At 35.5% G+C, this 19,757-nt stretch overlaps 1 protein-coding gene across 1 annotated transcript in view; it reads right to left on the bottom strand.

Annotated features, from left to right (window-relative positions):
• Positions 1-19,757, bottom strand: part of CTTNBP2 (cortactin binding protein 2) — an 80,783-nt gene that overhangs the window by 38,632 nt on the left and 22,394 nt on the right. The window contains 2 exon segments of the mRNA XM_017817885.1: positions 5,118-6,768; positions 12,352-12,576. Of these exon segments, the coding sequence (XP_017673374.1) occupies positions 5,118-6,768; positions 12,352-12,576 (1,876 nt within the window).

The raw sequence follows: 19,757 nt of genomic DNA, 5'->3' as shown, positions 1-19,757 counted from the left end.
AAAACGAAATTAAATGGAAGTGCCCAATAGAATTCCATAGAATGTAAGATCCGGATAAATTTTAATTAATGTCAAGACTTACACAAGAATTCATCATCTGAGCAGCGCCAATGAAGAACATGTAGCTTGATTCCAGTTCAAAAAACCAAAACAATAAATGCTTGGAGCATTTTCATATGTGTTTCTAAAGTAAGCTAAATTTGTTAATTCAAATTAAGTTTACTAGTTTAGTATCTGAAGGAAACACATTTGCAGTATTTTCACAAATATTAGTTTATTATTTAACTTATATTTTTGATACTCATTATAAGAAGTCATCACTAGACCTATGAAGTTACCTTATAAATCCAACTTTAAATCAATGATAAATTGTAGAGTTAACTCCGTGCATCTTCATATAACTTCAATTCTGAAGCTCACTTCAGACTATCAATATTCTTACTAATATTTGCTTGTCCAGTATTTTTAATTTTGAGGTTTGAAGTTTATTAAAAAAACCAATAAGCAATATACAAAGTAAACTGCATCCTTTAAGTGGCAAAATTCCCTAAGGTCCAAAGAATAACTTTTCTTATTCCTTTCCATTATAAAAGTGGTTTTATTTTTCCAACCTTTTGTTATTCTTTGAAACTAACTGTGCTGCAGCTATTTATATATATATATATATACATACATATATAAATGTTCTTAAAATAGTACTTGCGTAGTTTTTACCGTCTTGCTGTAATAGTTAACTGAGAGTGGATATTGCTCAGGGTGGCACTCGAGTTACTAACATTTGTTAACAAAGATATACTGGAATTTTGGTAATATGAATAGTATTTCTGGGTTCCCTTCCTTTTTGAAAATATTTTTGATGTGTTTTGTTTGTTTGTTTGTTTGCTTGTTTTTAAAGCATCCTTTACAGAAATATCAAAATGGAAGGAACTTTTTTATGCCTCATGTGGTGTGTTAGGTTTCATTTCACCTTCTTGAAATGAAAAATATGATGTTGCAATTCGGTGATGAAATTCATTATACTAGGTTACCATTAAATGCAAACCTTCTACTGAAAAAGATAAAAAAATAGGTAATAACATAAATATAACTTTAGCTTCTATTATCAATGTAAAGCGATATAATAAAGTCCAATTAACCCAATAAAATACATCAACATTAGAAGATACCAATAAATAAGGCACATCATTACAGATGCAAAAAGTTAGGAAATGTGAAGCATCTGTGAAAGCTTGTAGGTCATGCAGTGATGAAAGGCAGAGGGACAGTCAAAAACAGCTTCTGGCATCAGCTTCAGAATGTGAGATGGTTAATTTCAGAGCCTAGATCAGTCGTTCACCTCCCCTCCCACTTTTATCTTTAAAGCCAATTGTACAGAGAGAATAAATCGATTTATACAAATTTATACAAATGAGCAAAATAAAAAAATATACTTCATTGAAAAGTGACATAGAAAGCACAAAACCAAGAAGAAAGTGAAGGCAGAAATCCCAGGGGTATGAAAATCCAAATGCCTACATTTGTTTCCATTTTGAGGTCTTACAGCCATTGAAATGTGGAAATCCAAACAGAGCAGAAGCATTTTGGCACCTGTTCAAAGACTGCTAAGTTAATGAAAACACTGTTGCAGATTTTGAATCATGCCATAAATGTTCCTTGTAATTTCTCTACCTGCAGTCTGCTTAACATTAATGGCAAAAGCCGGTGTCTTTTCCTTCCAGGGATAAAAAGAGCAACACATGGTACAATGCCCCATCTGTGAGTGAAGATATGACATTTATTTAGCAGAACACATAATTGACAAGATCATTGCTCTGATTTTAAGTCTGCTCTTAAAAGTTGCTCTTTCTAGAACCAAGACACTTCCTTACTGAAAATCAGGTTGTTGATATGTTCCTAAAGAAACTAACTAGGAAACTCTTTTATAATTAATAATTGAAATACTTTAGTGATTATATTATTATCATCAATTTTTCTGACTCCTCAGTAAGAAGAAAGATGCATGAACTTACTGACAAACAAAAAAAATACAAAAATGAAGGATTCTTTTAATATGTTAAATTTGGTTTGCTCTGTTGTTAAAAATAATAAAAAATTCTGATTGAAGCTCTCTACTTACTATACAAAAAAATACGAATAAGATTTCACTGTGCTCTGCTTTAACCGAAAGTAAAATTGAAATACAAAACATTTTCTAAAAAATAAAGTAAATAAAACAGATTAAAATCAACCAGATCATTAAAACTGACTGAATCTGTCCCTAAAGGGCACAAAAACGCAGATATGGGAAGGAGGTTTCAGCAGTATTTGTAGTTTGTTAGATGTTGACCTCAAGAAAAGTCATACTTAAAAAAGAAACTGAAAAAAGTGAATACAGGCATTACTGACCACATCATCTTAACAAAAACAGCGTTATTAAATTTGGTTTATCTTTTCTGGGACAAAAATCTACTTCCACATATATTTATAAAATCTAACTATTTTCTTAGCATAAAATTTTGAAGGAAATGTCTTTCCATACTTGCATAACATCTGTTGCTCAAAGTGTATTTAGTTCTGCAGTTTATCAGAACACTTGGCCAAAATAGATTAAGTTCCCTTAAAAATATAAATAAAATGGAATTGAAAAATAAGTGCAATAAAATATAAGCATTAATTTGGGTAAAAGATAAAGAAGCTCCTGAATATTTACCTGAATATTACAGATATTAAGGTTCTTTCAGTTTGTATGTAGTCAGTAAAGGAGATACTAAAATGACATCTCTATATTAATAACAGCATACAACTAAGTAGAGTTTACGCACTCTTTTCTTTGCAGACTTTAGATCATGGGATATGTTTCCCATCTGCAATTGCAAAAAATCACAAAAAGCAATGCTGCTTACAAACTACTACAAGTGCCAAATGTTCAGAGCAAGGACTGTAAGGGAATTAAATGAACGTAAATATTTCCATCTCTCCCAAAAACAAGCGAAGAGAGTTAAAGAAAGAAAGGCAATCTTAACACAAACCAACACAATTTTGAAAAACTAACCATTTTTGACAAAAATTATATCTTTGAGAATTGTCTCTGAGAACTGTCACAAACTTTGTGAGAAACACAAACTGACTATCTGGGGGAGGAGTCCTATTGAAAAGGCTGATTGTTCTCCTAAGAAAAAAGTTTATACTTCGAAGGACAAACTAAAGCAATAACAATACATGGAGTTATGAAGTCAAGCACTGGTAATTTCATTTTTAAGGTATGAGATTTATTTTTTTAAAGAATAACCCAGAACTATCCTAAATTATTACCAAATATCATATAATTAACATAATAATAACTGAAATATACAGCCTAACGTAACGCTGATAGGAGACAATCTCTTGTCTACAAAAACTATTCATTTTGGAGCTAATTTTGCCAGTAATTTGTTATATGTTCATAGAATCTTAGATTTACCTTTTTTTAAAGAAGTTTTAATTCCATTATGAAGCCTAAGCACCCAAAGGCAAATTAAGTTTGGAAAATATCTGGAATACTGGAAGACAAATGACCCATCTGACATGGCAATCAGATTCATCTAGGAATAGGAATTTAAGATGAAAATTCAGGACATCCATATGAAAAACAGCAAACTAAAAGGCAGTCATCAAATCCCACTGGGTTTGACTCTGAGAAGTAGTAGACTAGTGAAAGGATAAGATTTCTGAGTTCATATTTTTATGGCACATTTCAGAAAGGAGAGGGGATTCTGATAGTATGGTGCCACAACCAAATGTTAAAAGGATGACTAGATTACTCTTGATACAGGTACAAAGTCTTCAATGAAGTGGAATGGGAATAAAAATGGCTTAATAACGAGAACCCTGGAATCTCCCATATATACACATGCCAGCTTGCCACACACTGCTTTTGGAACAGCTTCCCCAGGAATTGTGAATGAGTTCAATTGCCTTATCAGTTGGTGCAGCTACCAAGAGAAAGTGGTTACTTGTGTGATAGAAGATTAGCTGTGCAGGGCTTTTATATCCCACAGATGATGATGATGCAGGGACTAGTGTTATGAGGGACTGAAGTACCATAACTGAATTGAGAATAACTCTTGAAAGTTTGAGACAATTCAAACATTATTCAATGCTGATGAAGGTCTAAAGTGTTCCAAAACTTCATGCTCCTTTTCCTCATTGCAGTTCAAGCTAAAGAGGAGCTTCTACCTAATGTTCTAGTGTTATTGATCCCAGCAGGGACATATGCTGACAAAAAGATTTGTAGGAGACCCACAATTAATTGAAAGGTAGATCAGCATTGCCTTTGTTTACTTAACTGCCATCAAGAAGATTCTCTGAATTTGGTGGCAGATTAAATGCACCAGGAAGTCCCCACAATGCAAAATGAGTAGCAGACACATGCACTGACTCCAGACAATCAACAGTTAGATTTTAACTTTCCAACAGCAAACTTTTGCCCATATCTGTTGAAGTAAACCTGTGAGATGCCATACATGAGTATTAAAAAAAGCCTACAACTAAACCCAGGAGAACTATAGAAAAATAGAAATAAAAATGAAACATATTCTATAGGAATGTAGTGATATATAGGAAAGTGCACTATTATTCAGGCAATTATATGCCTTAATGTGCAACTATCTAATGCCATAGCAGAACACCATAGCCCCAGCTATGCTATTTCCTAAAAGATTCACAAAGCACTGGACTACATATTCCATGGAAGATCACCTGCAGAGGGTAATATTCAAAACATAATTTCAGACTGAGAAAGCATTTTGAAGTCCAAAATAGCAGCATTAACCAAAAATAAATTAAAACAATTAAAAGGAGATTATTTAACATAACATAATCTGCAGCTTATTTACTTTAAATATCAGTCCTCTTTACCTTTAAAAAAACTCCTTCAATTTGGAGACCTCCTTAAGGAAGCAAACTAATTTATAACATTACTAAATCAGCAAAAGAATTCCCATACCCCTGGAATGTGGAAAAAATATAAACGAAAATTTCAACTTTTAGAAAGTAAAAAAGAGAAAGTTAAAAAGACAAATAAAGCAAACAAGAGATGCATAAGAAAACCATAATGTTATTTTTGAGGGAGATAGTTTGTAGCATATCAATCCCTTTACCTGATGCTGTTACCAGGAGGCTGTCTGAATCACATGGTCTACAGGATGAAGCACTAACAGGGTTTATGGAGGAGCTACAGGCAATGGTGGTGGAAATGACAAAGGAATTTTCTGAACATGCAGGTTGGTTCAGTCCAGGAAAGTGGGAAGGCCAGGCACCCACCTGAGATGAGGCTACGGCTGGTATGGCACAGCCTGCAGGTGCCACAGATAAATCTATAGCAGGTTTTGGTGGCAGCTGAGGTGAGGACTTAGAAATAATTTCCTCATTTATTACCCTGATTCCTTGTGGTGAACTTGAAAGAGGTGAGGTCACGGTTTTGCTGTCAGTTTTTGCACTTACATTTGGGGACCGATTACTATCCATTAAAACTTTAAGCTGTGGGTGAGGTGGAGAAGGAGTTTGTGAAAGCCCAGGTTTTTTAGGAGGAATAGGTGGAGGGTTTCCTCTGTCAATTCTTGATACACTGGGAGTCTTTAAAGTCATTCTACCAACTGGAGGGTAAGTGCCAGCTTCCACCGAATGCGACGTCCCCGGCCGTGACAGAGCACTACTCTGGGGGCTTGTAAATCTTGAAAGAGCTTGGGTAACAGTATTCCGAGCTGCCTGTTTGGCAACTAGGTTGTCACGGCTAGCAGGGGATACGTCCCTTGAGGGAGGGCTTTGGGTTGTGTTTCCATTTTGGTCTTGATCATTTGCATTTGCTTGAAATCTAAATCTAGCTGCTTGGATTCGTGGATTTAGGCCTGGATGGCCAGTAGTATTGGCAGTTGGTGAATGCAAACTGTGTACAGACGAAGTGAGCGAGGAATTCTGAGCTGTGGCAGTCAGTGTGGTAGGGGTGCAAAGAGAATTACTATTCGAAAAAGGGGAAGTGCTACTTGGTAAATCAGGGGATGAGGCTGTACTTGGTCCATTTTCCTCAATTCTGTTTTGATTCTGTGCAAGAACAGGAGTTGTAGGAGGGACAAGTTCACTAGATGAAGATTGCCTATCAATGACAGGCTTCACAAATGCTGCATTGGCACATACATTCATTTTTATATTGCCAGACACTAGTGGGGTCACTGTAGAAGGCTTTACAGAGACAGTCAAAGGCAACTTCTTAACATTTTCTGTGCTACTGTCCATCACTACAGTATCTGTTTGGCAGGCAACAGTTTTCGAACTTGTCTCTTCTGTTTCAACTGAAACAGTAACAAGATTCCTATCTTTATTTTTATGAGAAAGGTTAGCTTTGCTTTCATTTTCCTTTTTTAATTGCTCAATCATTTTGATCATTTTATCTCTCTCTTCTCTGAGGTCACTGGTGTGTGCTTCCTCTTTATGAAGTTTGGCACGCAACTGCTCTCTCTCTGTGTCAAACTCGGACAGCTGCTTTTCCATTTGAGCTTCCATTTGTGTACTCCTTTGTTTCTCAGCTGTAAGAGAGTCCTCCAATTCAGCAGCCTTTTTCTTTTCCTCTTCAAATTTTGACATCACTTCTTCCAGTTTCTGGGCTTCTTCTACAATTCGGCCAGACAACTGCTTGCACTCTTTCACTAGCATCAATACTACATGCTTATTCTTTCCACGTTCTTCTTCAAGGCAAGCGGACAGCTTTTTGTGCTCCAGCTCTAGATTCTGTAACTGAGATTTTTCCATTTCCAACTGTAAGAAAGCATAGAAAATAATTCTCATTAACGAGATAGAGACTTTCATAATAACCTAGTATTAACTTGATATTTAGGAGTATGCCTAAAATGAACCCAGGAAGGGATTTGTGATATCTAACACAAGTACACATAATCTTCCACAAGAAAAAGAAAGAGAGAGCCATCTTTGAAGAGCAATTTAGAAACTACTTTACTTTCCTCCATTGACAACCCAGAGACTCCCCAAAGTGATTAAATGCTTGTGATTCCTGAGAGATGGAGCCACCTGTTCTCCAGAAATAAGACATAAGACACAATAGAAAGTCATCTTTTAAGCTGAGGAACCAGATGGAAGTAAGAGATGAGCTTTGTGAAAAGTCTTTGAGACTAGAAATTAAAGGATTAGGTTTTAGGTCTTCCTCCAGCTGAAGGAGATTAAGTCCATCATGACCATAATTAGTATCTTACGTCTTATTTTAACATTTTTAAATAAGACACTCATTTCTGAGACCAACTTTTTGGCACAGGCACAAATATCTTCCTGTACTTACTAATAGTGGAAAATCTCATTGACATCAGTGATGTGTAAATTATGTTATAAGCTAGAATCAAAAAGACTACCTACTAAAATGCAAATAATGGATAAGAATAATTTTTCCCCTAATTCATGTAGTCATTGCCTCTAATTCATCTTGCCTGCCATTTATGCTTTTACTCACAGACATCCTTCTAGAAAAGCAATGGAAAAATATGTTAACACACCATTTTTAAAATACCTACTAATAATAGTGCAACCCAAATTACTTTAAATTTTCCCAAGAAAACTTTTACACAAGTCAAAAATAAAAGAGAAATTATTTTCTTTCTTCCTGCTCCTCCCTTCACATACTGTTGCAGTAGCTTCCCATATGGCTCATCTGAATGACTGATAAAAAAAATCAAACAATCAAAACCCCAAGATATTGGTGACCATTCCTTCTCCTCTACTGTTTTTTTTTGGTTTAGCCCTGTCAGTTCTACTGTATGTTTATGTAGACAGTGATAGAGAAAAAACAATTCAGATCTGTACCACTAAAGTGCATTTTTTAAGTGGGCATCTTTTCTGGAAAAATACTTTTGGGTACCTACGAAAAAAATAAATCAAGTCCTCACAAACATGAATGATTAATTTTGACTGCAAAAGAAAACTGTTTCTTGCTTCTACAATATGAGCACATTTCACAATACTCAAAAAATAAAATCTAAGAAAAGCTGTGGCAAACAGCAGTACATTTAAGATCTTGGAATAAGTGATTCACTTCAACAGGTGAAAAAAGAATCATAGATTATAGAATCAGATTATAGTGTCACAATAAAATGATACTAATTCCAGTTGTTAAGACAATACAGTGTTGTGAATATATTTACTGTAAGCTATCCTGTTGGAAAAAAGATGGCCTAGGGGACAGGTAATAACTATGGAATATCTTCTCTCTCAGTCAAAGTTTAAAATATTGTCTTGGTTGCTAGACGAAAACAAACAAACAGACACACAGGCATAAAAAAACCCCAGGTATTACAATGTAATAACTTTCTCAGAAGCCTGTTGCTAGAGCACACTATTCCATGTTCTTTCTATAAGGAAATTAAATTTCTTAGCTCTGGAAGCTTTTTCCACGTCATTGTACATTTAATTACAATTAATTTTTAACTAAACTGCATTTACACAAAAGCTAATATAAATACTGTTTTTAAATATCAGTTTGCTACTTTTCAGTTATACCATAGACTAGAGTTAAAACTCATGCCATCAAACGATGAGCACAAGAGGGAGTCTGCAGTCGTAACAGAAATAAGTCCCACTTGTGACAGCTCATTGTTCCCAGGATAAGTTTCTCCCACATTAAAGTAGAATTCAAACACAAGAGGACACTTGAGAGAGGGATGTGAAATGACATAAAAAATAAATCCTTCATGAATTTACACTTATAGATGAATTTGTGTCTCAATCTTCCAGCATTTCTAATCATGTTATCTGACTGTAAGTTCCTCTTTCCTTTCTTCAGAAGAATGGGAAAAAGCATAAAGACGTAATGGCAATATTAATGTGATGTGTATTTAACTAATAGAAAAATTTCTTCCTGAAATCATACCATTATTGTAAGAAAGAGTGAACTAAGAGGAAGAAATTACTCTGGAAAATGATACCTTAATTTTAAACATCATCTTGGCTTCAAATATTTCACAACCTGTTTAGCAGTGGAGGGGGTCCACTGGGGTTTTAGAGCTTTATCAGGTTGATCAATACACTCTGTACAAAGCATTTCACAAACAACATCCACCCTTTCTTAAAAAGAGAATCATAGAATGGTTTGGGTGGGAAGGGGACCTTGAAGATCATCTTGTTTCAACTCCCCTGCCGTGGGCAGGGACACCTTCAACTAGACCAGGTTGCTCAGAGCCCCCCAAAATGGTGTTAAACATATGAAAAATAAGCTATGGCATTATCAGTCATTGCTAAACAAACTGTATCAGCAGCAACACCTCTTCAGTTAATTGTTGTGAAATTATATTACTTTCAAATAATTACAAGCAGATTTTACTATATAGCTGGCATGAAATCAGCTTACCATACTATTATAATCCCCAATATAGATGTAAATATTTTATTTGATTTTGAAATACAATTATTTCCTCATTTTTCATTGTCTCCTATGTGTATCTCTCTCTCTCTCCCCTGTTCTTCTTTTGGCTGCATCATCTTGAATAGGAAAAACCTCTGAATATTTATGCTGCATTTTTTCCTTCAGATGACAGATTTGGAACTAGCTGTAATTATTTATGAATTTATGAACTAACTACGACCTGATTTTTGCAAAATGTACTATATGCATACACTAAATCATATCAGTAATATAAACATCTGGAAATGTGTCCAAGAAGGATTTGAAAAGGGGTAAAAAGGATACTGAGAAAAAATACAGTGACTCACAAAGAACTAACCAGCAAAGGCCCTTCAAAGGTGAGAGACAGCATGCCTTCTGAGAAAATGTTGAGGAAGCTTGGCTTGCATAGTTTAGTGAAAAATAGACTGTGGAATGATCTAGCAGCAACATACCAGATCCTTTTGATGGGCCCTTACAATGATGACAAGAGTCAAATTGTCCTTAATAATGGCAAGTGGGGCCCCATAACAAAAGGTTATCAGAAAACTTGCCCTTGAAGAGGCTCAGTCTTGGAAAAAAGTTCTTCACAAAGATACCAGTGCAGAAAAGCTGCAGTATTGCCATTCCTGGGGGTTTTCAGGACTAAGCAACACAAATTTACAGATGACCAGATGTACTGCTGATCATAATCTGCTTTAAGCACAAGGTTAGACTAAATCAAATCAACAGGCCTTTTCCAACTCACGTTTCTCTTTTTTTGAGCATGCATCCCAATATTAACTTCCCAGCAAACTCTTGATAAATCAAGAACTATCATTTTGATAGTCTGTTTTTTGTTCCCAGGAAAACTCAAAATTAATTTCCACAGCAGCTATGAGAAAAGCTTTCAAAGAGAGGGAAGAGGATGAAGACTTAACACAAAGCAGACGACATCAGGAAATTAGGTGTTTGTATATGGTAAGCCTATGTGTGACAGTCCTTTGTGCACCTCCTTGATTCTACGGTCTGGCATATTGTTACATTTTGGTTTTTGTTATCAAATAAAAATTTTATTCATAGAATACTTTTGAGGTGACTATATACATAGACAGTAAGTCTTCAGAAATAAGAGTTCAGTCTGAGCCTGTTAAAAGTTCAGTAATATCCAGAGAAAATAAACACAGCTGTAGACAGACTTCATTATTTGCCGTAAGGGTGAGACAGTGAGGTAATTCCAAACATGAAGATAGAGGCATCACACATTTAGAGAAGGAGGAACCATTCTTTGAGGGAGGAGGTGCTTGTATTTAGGTCACATTTGTCTAGGCTGATTTTTTTTTCTTACACTGTGTCACCCTGCTTTGTCGAACACTTTTAGAAATCCCTCAAAACACCTTCATCACCCTCTTCCATGGAAGGATTTGAGAGATGAAGGACAGAAAAATGTGGAAGTAAAGAAATGTAAAACACCAAATGAATGGTTTGTGAATGAATGGAGATGGTTGAAAGATACATCATTGGTTGCCTCAAACCCAAAAGAATGGACAAATTTGAATTTACATATCAATACCCTGACATATTCTCAATATATAAGTCCATCTTAGGAGCATGTATCTGTCCATATACTAAAAGCCAGACACAGATGAAGAATTTAGGTAACAAGAAGAGACTTGTGGCCATGCACCGAAACAAGACACTAATCCAGCTGTCCTGGTAAATGCGTCAGGGTCTCTCCCAACACATTCTTCAGCCAGAATAAGTAAGCTTGTTCATTCTTCTCTATGCTGAGACAATCTCCTTCCCAAAACCTTAATTTACTGAAAAACCATATGAAAGAAAATTAATATTTAAGAGCTCTCAGAAAGAAGTGCTAGGTAAGTACAAGTTCTATGCACTAAACTGTTTGAAGACTTACATATCATACATAAAGTCTAGTAATATTAATTTTTTTTAATGCAGTATCTGTTTTTCTGAAGTCTTAATAGAGCAAGGATGCTTAAACTAAACTAAACAACAGAGCTAAAATAACAAGAAAAGGTTTGCTGATTTAATTTAAACTTGTATTTCCGGCAACTTCTAGTACTTTTGTGTGCACATTTTTTCCCAAAGAGCAATCACTACCAAAATCCATTCTTTGTCAATTGTCTTAGCATGTTTGCTGTTTGGTTTTTTTAAATCCATGTAAAACTGCCACCAAAAAGCTATTTCACAGCTGCAGAAGACATTCTATTCATCTTCTACCCAGTAAGGATGACTAAACACACAGAAAGCACTTTTTTTCTAATTATTCAAAAATACCTGGTCTAATTAGTCTATTATATTACTGTTCCCCTCTTTTTTTTCTCAGAAACCCCTCCCCTGTATATTCATATTTAGCTATTCTTTAGGAATGTATGGCTTACATACTGGTGAAATATTTGCCACCAACCATTCACTTTCAAAATGACATTGTTTTATCTTTAACATGACACTTTTTTTCCTGCAACATACTTGTTCCAAAATAATTTTCTTTTTGCAGCAAACGTTAAAATATGCAAAAAAAGATTTTTAGAGTTATAACTCATTTTTACTGATTTATGAAATAGAGCCACCTAATATAGCATGCAAATAAATTATTTATTTTATACTATTTAGGTTAGAACAAAAATAACGGTACTCCTCAGGGCTTCAATAGTGTTGGTCTAAAAATACATTGTGATGATGCTGTCTCAACTCACACTGAGATATCTACTTATATATCCTGGTACTGCATCAACTTGTACCAGTTATATTTCATTTATTCCATAAGTAGAGCTAAATTCACAGAACAAATGAAGTGTGCACAAAAAATATCTCTAGAAAACCAGCACCTCCCTCTATTTGACAATTAAGTGATAACACTTGCAATGATAATCAAGACAAAAGATGCAAATTAAAAAAGTGGCATGAAAGAACAAATCAGGAGAGGGAAAAGGAAAAAGTCAGTAGCAGGATACCTTTTTTTGTTTGTTTTCAGCAGCAGCCAACTGAGCTGACATTCTTTCTTGCATTTTCCTGCAGTGAGCCATAACAGCTTCTAAAATGGACAGAGGGTTCATGCACATTGGCTTCTTTTCTTTATCACCAGCACCTGCCTCAAAGTCTCTCTGAAGAGCCAGAAATGGGTCACTCAGATTAAATCTTCCATATCGCTCCTGGATAAAAACCTCTTTGCGCCGGGCCTAACAAAAAACAAACAAGCAAACAAACAAAACAAAACCAGAGAAATAAAACTAAATGCATTTTTTGGAGTACATCCACACATAAAAGAGACTTAAACTACAGGGAAAGGTAGATTACTCATTAAAGTTTTTAATGTATTTTCTTGAGCTATTAATTTACAATCTCTAAAAGAAAAATCTATCTCAAAAAATCAGGAAAAAACCCATAGTGAAGAGAAACACCATCAGAAAAAAGAATCCTCCAAAAATAGATAAAACATTTATCTGTGATTTGGTTCAAATCCAGTTTTGAAGAATAAGCAAAAAAAAAGAGGAAGAATAAGCCAATTCTGAGATACAAACGAGGAGGAAGAGGACTAATGCTTACCAAATGGGTCAGTAGATCATTTGGAAAGCTTGAAGTTAAAATTGTAACATATGAAAAGCTCACAAAAGATAACACACATTTCAGGGCATGAGATAACAAAGAAGAACATAAGAATTATGTTAGAAAAACTCCCCAAAGACTAACTACAAGTAACATACCTTAGTGAATGCCCAACTTTTTCCTATATATTGTCTACAAAATTGAAATGTTTCGGTAAATGAGAATTTGTGGGTAAATATGTGCCTACATATTCTGATGCTTAAAATAATTCTAGTCTGTTTTTCAGTGTGATAGTATAAATAGAACTTGAAAATATTTATTAAAAAAAACAGGTCTTTGGAATATAACTTCAGAAAAAGCTTACAGGGTTCACTCAGACCTAAAGTCTAGTTTGGCTTACAAAGTCAGATAGGGACTGGTTGAAGAGACAAAAACAAACTGATAGAACCTAGCTATTTTTTATAAAGTACCTAGCAAATAATCCCTAATTAGTCTAATATTTTAATCCCTTAGTTTTTAACTTATAAAATAAAATAGCTAGCTCCAAAGTTAATATTACAAAGCCAGGGAGAAGGGCTGTATTTGTAACTCATGGTTCTGTAAGATGAAGATACAGGACAGTATGTGGCTTAGGAATCCAACCCTCTTGTAAAGGACACCATCAAAGCCAAAAATCTAACCATAAACAGATTATTTTGCTAATCAGCCAAACAGGATGACAAACCAAAGCAGGTTAAGAATTTAAATGGAGATGGAGGCACAGTCCATATATAAATTATCAACAATGTAAAAGCCACTTACTTTATACAAAGTGAGATATCAAAGTAAAGGAAAAAACAGATGTAGCAGCTCAGTTGTAAATAAAAAAGACCACCAGAGCCCCCATCCTTAAATCCAGAGATCAACAAAAAAAGAGATGCCAAGAAGATTAACCTATCTTAGAGGCAAAGGCAATCACTCGTGCCCTTAAGGAAACACAGATTGTCAATCAGTGAAATAATGTGTATTTTCCAGTTTTTTCTATGACCAGCTGTCCTCTTGGCACATACTGTATGCATGCAATGTGAATACACTGTTAAATGTTTCTCTAACATGCACAGTGATTAACAGAGCAAGACAAAAAGACTCAGTGTGGATCTGCCAAAATAGTAACAGGACTAGGGGTTTGGATTCATTAACTAAGGAAAAGATGAAACTATATAGTAGGGTTGAGCTCCATCTGAATGAAAATCAAAACAAGAATTAAAGTGGCTATAGGAAAAGACTGTAGAAAAACCAGCAAATGGTTTGGGATGACAGACTGGCTGAAGCCATAACTGCATAACCTTAAGTACAGGGTAAAACAGACTGGCAACTCTCAAACCATAGACAGCAAAATCATCTAAAAATGCTTCCAACTCAAAAGGGAGCTAAATGTAAAATATTAAAAGAAATGTTTCCATGTTTCTATACAAGGACTAAATATACAAAACGCAATGATGGAATGAAGATGTACGATTTAAAAAAAAGGTACCAGAATAAAAGAAAAAGCAGAAGCTTGATAGAAAGCAAACGATGAGTGGTTCCCTAAAACTTGACAAAAAGTGTCAAGTGGCAGAAAGACAAGCTAGGTTTGAAGCTTTTTACATGATTCCTCCAGCCTCTAAATAATACTTCTGTCCCTTTTCAATTCACTGAAGTACCTCAGTTGGGAGAAATAGAAATGCTAGAATGAGAATTTTTTTCTCTCTTATATCGTCTTTCAGCACTGAATTTCAAGTCATAGGAGTTAGTAGCAATACCAAGATAACTGCTTTTGTGGCAGTCATTATCTGGGGAATGTACAGTCTAATATACATATCCTTTAAAATAGTCTCTGCATAATTTGGTGGCTGTGTTAAAGCAACATTAGCAGTGTTTCATATATTAACTTCAATTGCACAGCAGTATATACAGAAAGTAACATTAAAATGTTGATTTAGGAATAATGAATTGAATTAATTTTCAAACAGAACATTTTCAGAAATAGACAGAATATCCACCCGCTATAGGAGGTCATCAGGACTGCTGCATTGTGAAAGGTGCTATATGAATTTATAAACCACCAGATTTAGTTTTCTGCACATAACTGCTTGCACAGCAATGAGCCTTTTAATGGAAGGAGTGAGACTGGAAGTATTGAAAAGCATGAAAATATGTCCACAGGAAGTGATACTTTTTGCAGTGTACACTACATCAGTGGTACACAAAATTATGACTCAAGACTTGAGCTAAATCCTCCAACAGGTAACTGCTAATGAAAAGTGACTGTAAGCACAAGGAAATCAAGATAAAGTATTGAAACCCAAAGATAAAACCCCTTTAAATAGTTAATTAATGAAATTCACTACTGCAATAGAACAAAAGCTTAAACTTACTTACTAAAGCTTTTTAATTCAGTCCAATAAGAACATCACATTTATATAGAACTTTTAAATCCTTATACAAGATACAAAACATTAAAATAAAACTACTACTACTTAAAAAAACTAAACTCCAAAGTTTCTTTATGGTTGCCTGTTATATTATGCTAGATCAAAGATGAACTACCAAAAAAAATAGAGTTCATCTGAAAAGCGTCTTCAGAGAGGAGTGAAAGATGATCAAAACATATCTTTCTCTTCAAGAAAGAGATAAATAGAAATAGGACTTTTCAGTGAGAAATAGGGGCAATCAGGGAGAAAGATGCTTGAGGTCTGTACACTGGCAGGACAAGTAGCAATTGTCCCATGATCTAATGAGAGAGATTTGAGTTGGACACAAATTCTTCTCACTGAGAGCAGATAAGCACTGGAACTCATTGCCCAGGGAAAACATATAACCTCTACCACTGGAAAATTTCCAAAACCAGATTGGATAAGGCCATTTGCAACTCGATCCACATTTGACCTTAGTCCTGCTTTAAGCAGAAGACTGGACTGAACGATCTCTTGAGGTGCCTTCCAATCCAATTACTTCATGATTAGTGATTTCTTCAAGGACTATTATTTTTTTAGCTTGTAGGTGCTGGTTATCTTCTCAGTTAACAAATGACAAAAATAAGCTCTCAGAGGAAGGAAAAACAACCAAAAACTTATTGGTAGAACATGTCTTATGTCTTGCTTTGAATCATGAAAATATTTTTGATGACTTGGAAAACAGAACTTTTAGTCTGTGATATTTTCAAAAATAAAAAATTAGTACTTAACAATCCCTAGGGATTACGCAGCTGCACGACACAAGGGAAAGGTTTATTCTCAAATTTTCTAAGTCTGCAGCCAACAAAAATCTGAAGGATCAGGCTGTAAAATAAACTGCTTCTTTTATGACTCTCTCAGGAAGCCTGCCTCCTACCACATAGAGCAAGACACCTCATTCATCCCTACACCAACTTTTTTCAAGCTACCTCAAGTTATCTGCAAGCTCCTTCACAGAAACCTCCATGTCTTAAGCTGACCTTTTGCAGGCTCTGACCCCATTTATCTGCTGGCAGATGAAGACTAGCAGCAGTGTGTGCAGGGAGAGGAACAAAAGGAGTGGAGATATCTGGATGATAGCCTGTGGGACAAGCTGGAAATCCTATATAAGAACTGCCTGTAATCATTTGTTTCTTGCATTCCACTTCAGAAGAAAACAAAAACCTGTTTTCAGTAACCAAACTGAAAATTATGAAGTCTAATTAGATTCTTTGCCCCTGTTACTGAAACGAGAACGTAAGGGGGCAGGGAGGCCTTCAAATAGTATCCATCTTACTGTGGACTTACAGCTAAAAGCATAAAAAAGCTAGGAAAAAGAAATACTATTATTATTATACAACTAATATATAAAAAATAAGCCAAATAATGAAAACAAAAAAAATTAAGTGCCTAAGTTCTATTATTATTTTTATTTCCTTAATAATTTATGCTGATATTAGTTGCACACATTTACTGAAATAAGTTTTCATAATCAGATGACATAACCAGTAACAGAATATAACCAGCAGTGTTTTTAAAATCAATACTGCATTTTCCCCCCAATGTATCTCAGAGTTTCCTCTTCATTTATCTGCCAAGTTCACCAAGTCTTCCATGGAGCAACTGATGATAAACATCAAAAATAGCACTGCATGTCCTACACTGCTATGGAACAATGGAACTGAATTAAAGCTGCCCCAGAACCCTTAAACAAAATTTCCTTCCTTTCAAGAGCATTTGTTCCTCTGATTGATTTCCTTTTCCACATATATGAAAATTGTTTCAACAGATGTTGACAGGTTCATATTAATATTTTCTCTTGACATATGAATTAGGGAGTGGTTTTCTGAAACTAACCAGAACAGAAGATGAGGCAGTAAAAATGTATTTTATATGTTATGTTAAAGACGAGGGTGAGCCCTTCATTCTAAATAAAACTGAAAGGGTAATAGTTGTTTCTTTTTTTTTAAGAGGAAGATGGCTGAAAGAGAATAGGCTTATAAATCTTCTTCAGTGGCATTATATAGTTTCTTGAAATGATTTGTTGGAGCTACTCAATTAAGTAAAAAACATTTGAAAATTATAGGCCAATATTTTGTCAGGAAGTATCACTGTTTGAAACTCTGATTATCTAACCGCCCAGACATTTATTTCTGAAAATAATACAGATTTTCATACTCATAATGAGCCTCAACTGATAGAAGAGACTTGAGCTCTCTGGTTACTTTAAATAACCACTTGTCATCTTGACTTTTTTCCAGGTTCAAATTTATAGTTCAAATTCATGCAAATCGATTCATAATTCGTTGCATAGAAATCCGTCAGCCATTCTTCTGAAGAACTGAAGGAAATCTGATTTCATCTCTAATCAAAAAGAGCACTTTAGCCTCCATGCTTAGCAGTTAAAAAGCTTCTTCAGCTCAGTAACAAAACATACCAAAAGCATAGCAGTAAAGCTTTTACTAAATCAATGTGTTCCTTTTAATTTAGAGCATTTAGATTTTCATATTTTCACGCTATCAAAATCTGAGTTAAAATACCATCCTACATTACTCCATTGAAATTGAATTATTAACAGGCTTTAATTATTTTAATGAAAAAATACGCGAAGTATGCATTTATCATGCCATCATCAGGCACAGTAAACATGGGTGCTCAAAGAGAAAGGGCTGTTAACTAATTCCATATCCTTCTATGATAAGGTCAACCACTTAGTGTATGAAGGGAAGGTGATGGACGTAGTTTTTCTGGATTTTAGTAAGGCTTTTGATACTGTCCCTCACAGCATCCTTCTGGACAAGTTCTCCAGCTGTGGGATGAGTGGGTTCACAGTGTGCTGGGTGAAGAACTGGCTGTAGGGTTGTAGTGTATGGGGCTACATCTGGCTGGTGTCCAGTCACCAGTGGTATTACTCAGGGCTCAATCCTACGGCTGGCTCTGTTCCATATATTTATCAATTATCTGTATGCAGGAGACAAATGGACCATTACGAAGTTTGCTGATGATACCAAACTGGGAAATGCTGTTGACTGTCTTGAGGACAACAGGCCTTGCAGAGGGACCTAGATAGACTGGAACATTGGGCCACGATTAATAGTAATTTAACAAGTCCAAAAGCCAGATTCTGCACCTGGGATGGAGTAACACCAGGCACAAGCATAAGCTGGGGCAGGAGGGTCTGGAGAGCAGCCCTGCAGAGAAGGATCTGGGCGTGCTGGCTTGACAGCAGGATCAACATAAATCAGCAGTGTGTGCCTGGGCAGCAAAAGAGGACAAATTCCATCTTGGGGTTCATCAAACACAGCATCACCAGCTGGTCAAAAGGGGTGATTATCCTGCTCTATTTAGCATAGGAGCAGCCTCACCTGGAGTGCTGTGTGCAGTTCTGGGCCCCATGGCTTAAGAAGGATGTGAAGGTCCTTGAATGTGACCAGAGGAGGACAACAAAGCTGGTGAAAGGACTGGAGGGAATGTCCTGTGAGGAGTGGCCAGGGACTTTGGGTTTATCAAGTTTGGAGAAAAGGAGGCTAAAGGGTGACCTCGTTGCTCTGTACAGCTTCCAGAGGAGGGGAGAGGGAGGGACTGATCTCTTCTCCTTGGGATCCAGTGAGAGGACGTGTGGGAATGGTTCAAAGCTGTGCAGGGAAAGTTTAGACTGGACATTAGGAAGCACTTCTTTACTGAGAGCATGGTCAAACACTGGAACAAGCTTCCTAGAGAGGTGGTTGATGCCCCAAGCTTGTCAGCGTTTAAGAGGCATTTGGACAATGCCCTTGAAAACACATTTTAACTTTTGTTCAGCCATGAAGTGATCAGGAGTTGGACTAGATGATCATAGTTGGTCCCTTTCAACTGAACTAGTCTAATCTATTTACAATATAGATTTATTTGAGGTAGATTAAGGGGATTCCATGTTTTCAAATTATTTTCAGTATTCAACTGAAGGTAAATTGTGAGAGCAATATATATGACCTTCAAGAAGAATTTTATTCTTGCTACAACCTCTAGTGAAGAAGCTGAATGAACAAATACATGTAATTAATAATTTTGATTGCTAGAATGGAACATTTTAAAGTACACACAATACTCACCCACATTGTACATTTTGGATTTTATGCTGTTTATTGAAACTTCAAAGCAATTTTCCAGCTAGAATTCCCTTTGCAAACACCAAGAGAGTTACTAGTTTAAAAACTTTCATATAGCAGTCTATACTTTCACAATATGTAGCTAAAATTTTACTTTGCTATTGCAGAGAGAATTCTCTATAATCACTGTTGCTCTATTTTATCAAATTTTCCATTTATTCATAAAAATAGAATGCTGGCTTTAATAAGAGACCTAGTGCTAAGTATTTTTAC

This window comes from Lepidothrix coronata, unplaced genomic scaffold (genome assembly GCF_001604755.1).
Source record: "Lepidothrix coronata isolate B3197 unplaced genomic scaffold, Lepidothrix_coronata-1.0 Scaffold63, whole genome shotgun sequence".
Classification (NCBI taxonomy): domain Eukaryota; kingdom Metazoa; phylum Chordata; class Aves; order Passeriformes; family Pipridae; genus Lepidothrix; species Lepidothrix coronata.
Note: the sequence above shows the minus strand (reverse complement) of the source record. Positions and strands in the feature narration are given on the sequence as shown.